Source organism: Aplysia californica, unplaced genomic scaffold (assembly GCF_000002075.1).
Source record: "Aplysia californica isolate F4 #8 unplaced genomic scaffold, AplCal3.0 scaffold00422, whole genome shotgun sequence".
Classification (NCBI taxonomy): domain Eukaryota; kingdom Metazoa; phylum Mollusca; class Gastropoda; order Aplysiida; family Aplysiidae; genus Aplysia; species Aplysia californica.
Window position 1 is genome coordinate 580,887 of NW_004797692.1, and position 2,084 is coordinate 582,970.

Sequence of the window (2,084 nt, forward strand, 5' to 3'; positions counted from 1 at the left end):
TCTCTCTCTCTCTCTCTCTCTCTCTCTCTCTCTCTCTCTCCCCGAACACTCCACAAGACCTAACCGGCCCGCGTTATCTGGTGACAAAACCACTTGAGGAAGTGACCGGAATAAATGCCACCACAACCAGCGACAACGACAGCAACAGTAACAGCGACAACAACAACAGCAACAAACCAGCAACTACAACAATAACAACACCATCACCAACAACAACAACATCACAACACAACAACAACATCAACAGCAACAACAACAGCAACAATAACTGCAACAACAACAACAACAACAGCAACAACAACAACAACACAACAACAACAACAACAATACCACCAACAACAACCACTACCAACAACAACAACAGACAGTAGTGTCCGCAGCTGGGGTAAAGCAAGCCTCTACCACCACTAACAACAACCACAACCAGCGACAACAACTACAACAACAACAACAACAACAACAACAACCACCACCACAACTACAACAACAACAACAACCACAACAACACCCCTGCCAGAAGTAACTCTAAGACATCAGCCATCAGGTGTACTCACAGCTCCAGCTTGTTGCCCAGGTACTCCGAGGAGTCATTGGGCACGACGTTGTAGAGATCTGTCTCCTCCAGTGGCTGGGTATATCCCTTCTTGAACAGCGGGTTCAGCCACCTGTGCAACGGGACAAAGATTGTGGTTTAGTTGGACGAAACAGAGGCATGTGGTATATATATACATATATTATAGCATACATTATTGCGGTCGAAAACAATCCACTTATGTCCAAAGTTATTTGGGAATTTTCAATTTTTATACCATCCCAAAGCTCTTTTTAGTTTTAGTAGAGGTTTTATGGAGCTCGCAACTGCATAAGGTCATATGAGCGCCAGAAGGTTAAAGGTGTTACAAGAGAGTAACAAACACAGAAAAGAAGTAGGAAAGATCAGGACGATGGATTTTTTATAGGAAAGAAGGAGCTAACCACACCGGAGCACCCGTCAACCACCCGCCGCGGCTTACTTGGAGGAAACAGAGACAAGTGATATTTATAGCATACATCGTCGCTGTCGCAAGCAGTCTACTTATGTCCATATTTATTTGAGAATTTTCAATTTTCACAACCCCCCAAAGCTCTATCAAAAATGCACCTTTCAACATCACCAAAATGCAGTTTATGGTTGCGGTCAAGGCTTACAGTTTTCTTGATTTTTTGGGGGGGATTCCTGTGATAGGAACAACACAATAAAAACTAAATGTTCTTTATCCGGTGTAAAAAGTACCCATACAAACTTAAATGGATTGCTTGTTTTAGATTTTTAAGGAGCTTTCCGGCACTTGTAAAGCAATAAGGTCACATAAGTGCCGAAGATTAGCTCAGGTGTTACAAGAGAGTAACAAACACAAAAAAGAAGGAGGGAAGATAGAGACGATAGATTTTTTTATAGGAAAGAAGGAGCAAACGACCCACTCTGTACCCGCGAATCATCTGCAGGGAAGTAAATGACACAGCATAATTTGTGTAAATAAAGAAAATCACGTAACACAACAATATATAAAAGTCAAGAGAAGCACATCCAAATGTAGGTTGAAAGAAAAAGAAACATTCAACCCACCAACATACTACACAGTTTGTGTGAAGATAAACACACGCCAACATGACACAGTTTGGGGAAATAGTTTGAGAAAAAAGAACTACACGTCGAGTGGACACTTTTGTCTTAGTAAAAGTTTTACGGCACTTGCAACACAATTAGGTCATACATAAATGCCACAGATCTGAGGTGCGACAAGAAGAGTGTGACAAACACAAAAGAGAGGAGAGAACGGGATGCTAGAAAATTGATGGGGGAAAAGGAGCAAATCACACCAGTGCACACGCCAACCACTCACTCGAAATGATTTGGGGAAGTAGTTTGAGAGACAAAGAAGCAAAGATCGAGAAGACACAAGTTGAGAAAATAGTTTGAGAAAAGAGAAGCCCTTTTATGTAAACACGACAACCGCCAATCCGTGCAGAGGGAAAAAGTAGAACAGATAGAAAGTAGAAATACCACACAGATAAAAAGAAAAAGAGGTCGGAGGTGGGGGGGG

At 41.9% G+C, this 2,084-nt stretch overlaps 1 protein-coding gene across 1 annotated transcript in view; it reads right to left on the reverse strand.

Moving 5' to 3' along the window:
- The window catches only part of LOC101861224 (multidrug resistance-associated protein 4), a gene marked incomplete at its 3' end in the record, with an annotated part of 82,055 nt that overhangs the window by 50,019 nt on the left and 29,952 nt on the right, over positions 1-2,084 (reverse strand). The window contains 1 exon segment of the mRNA XM_013085973.2: positions 555-665. Within this exon segment, the coding sequence (XP_012941427.1) occupies positions 555-665 (111 nt within the window).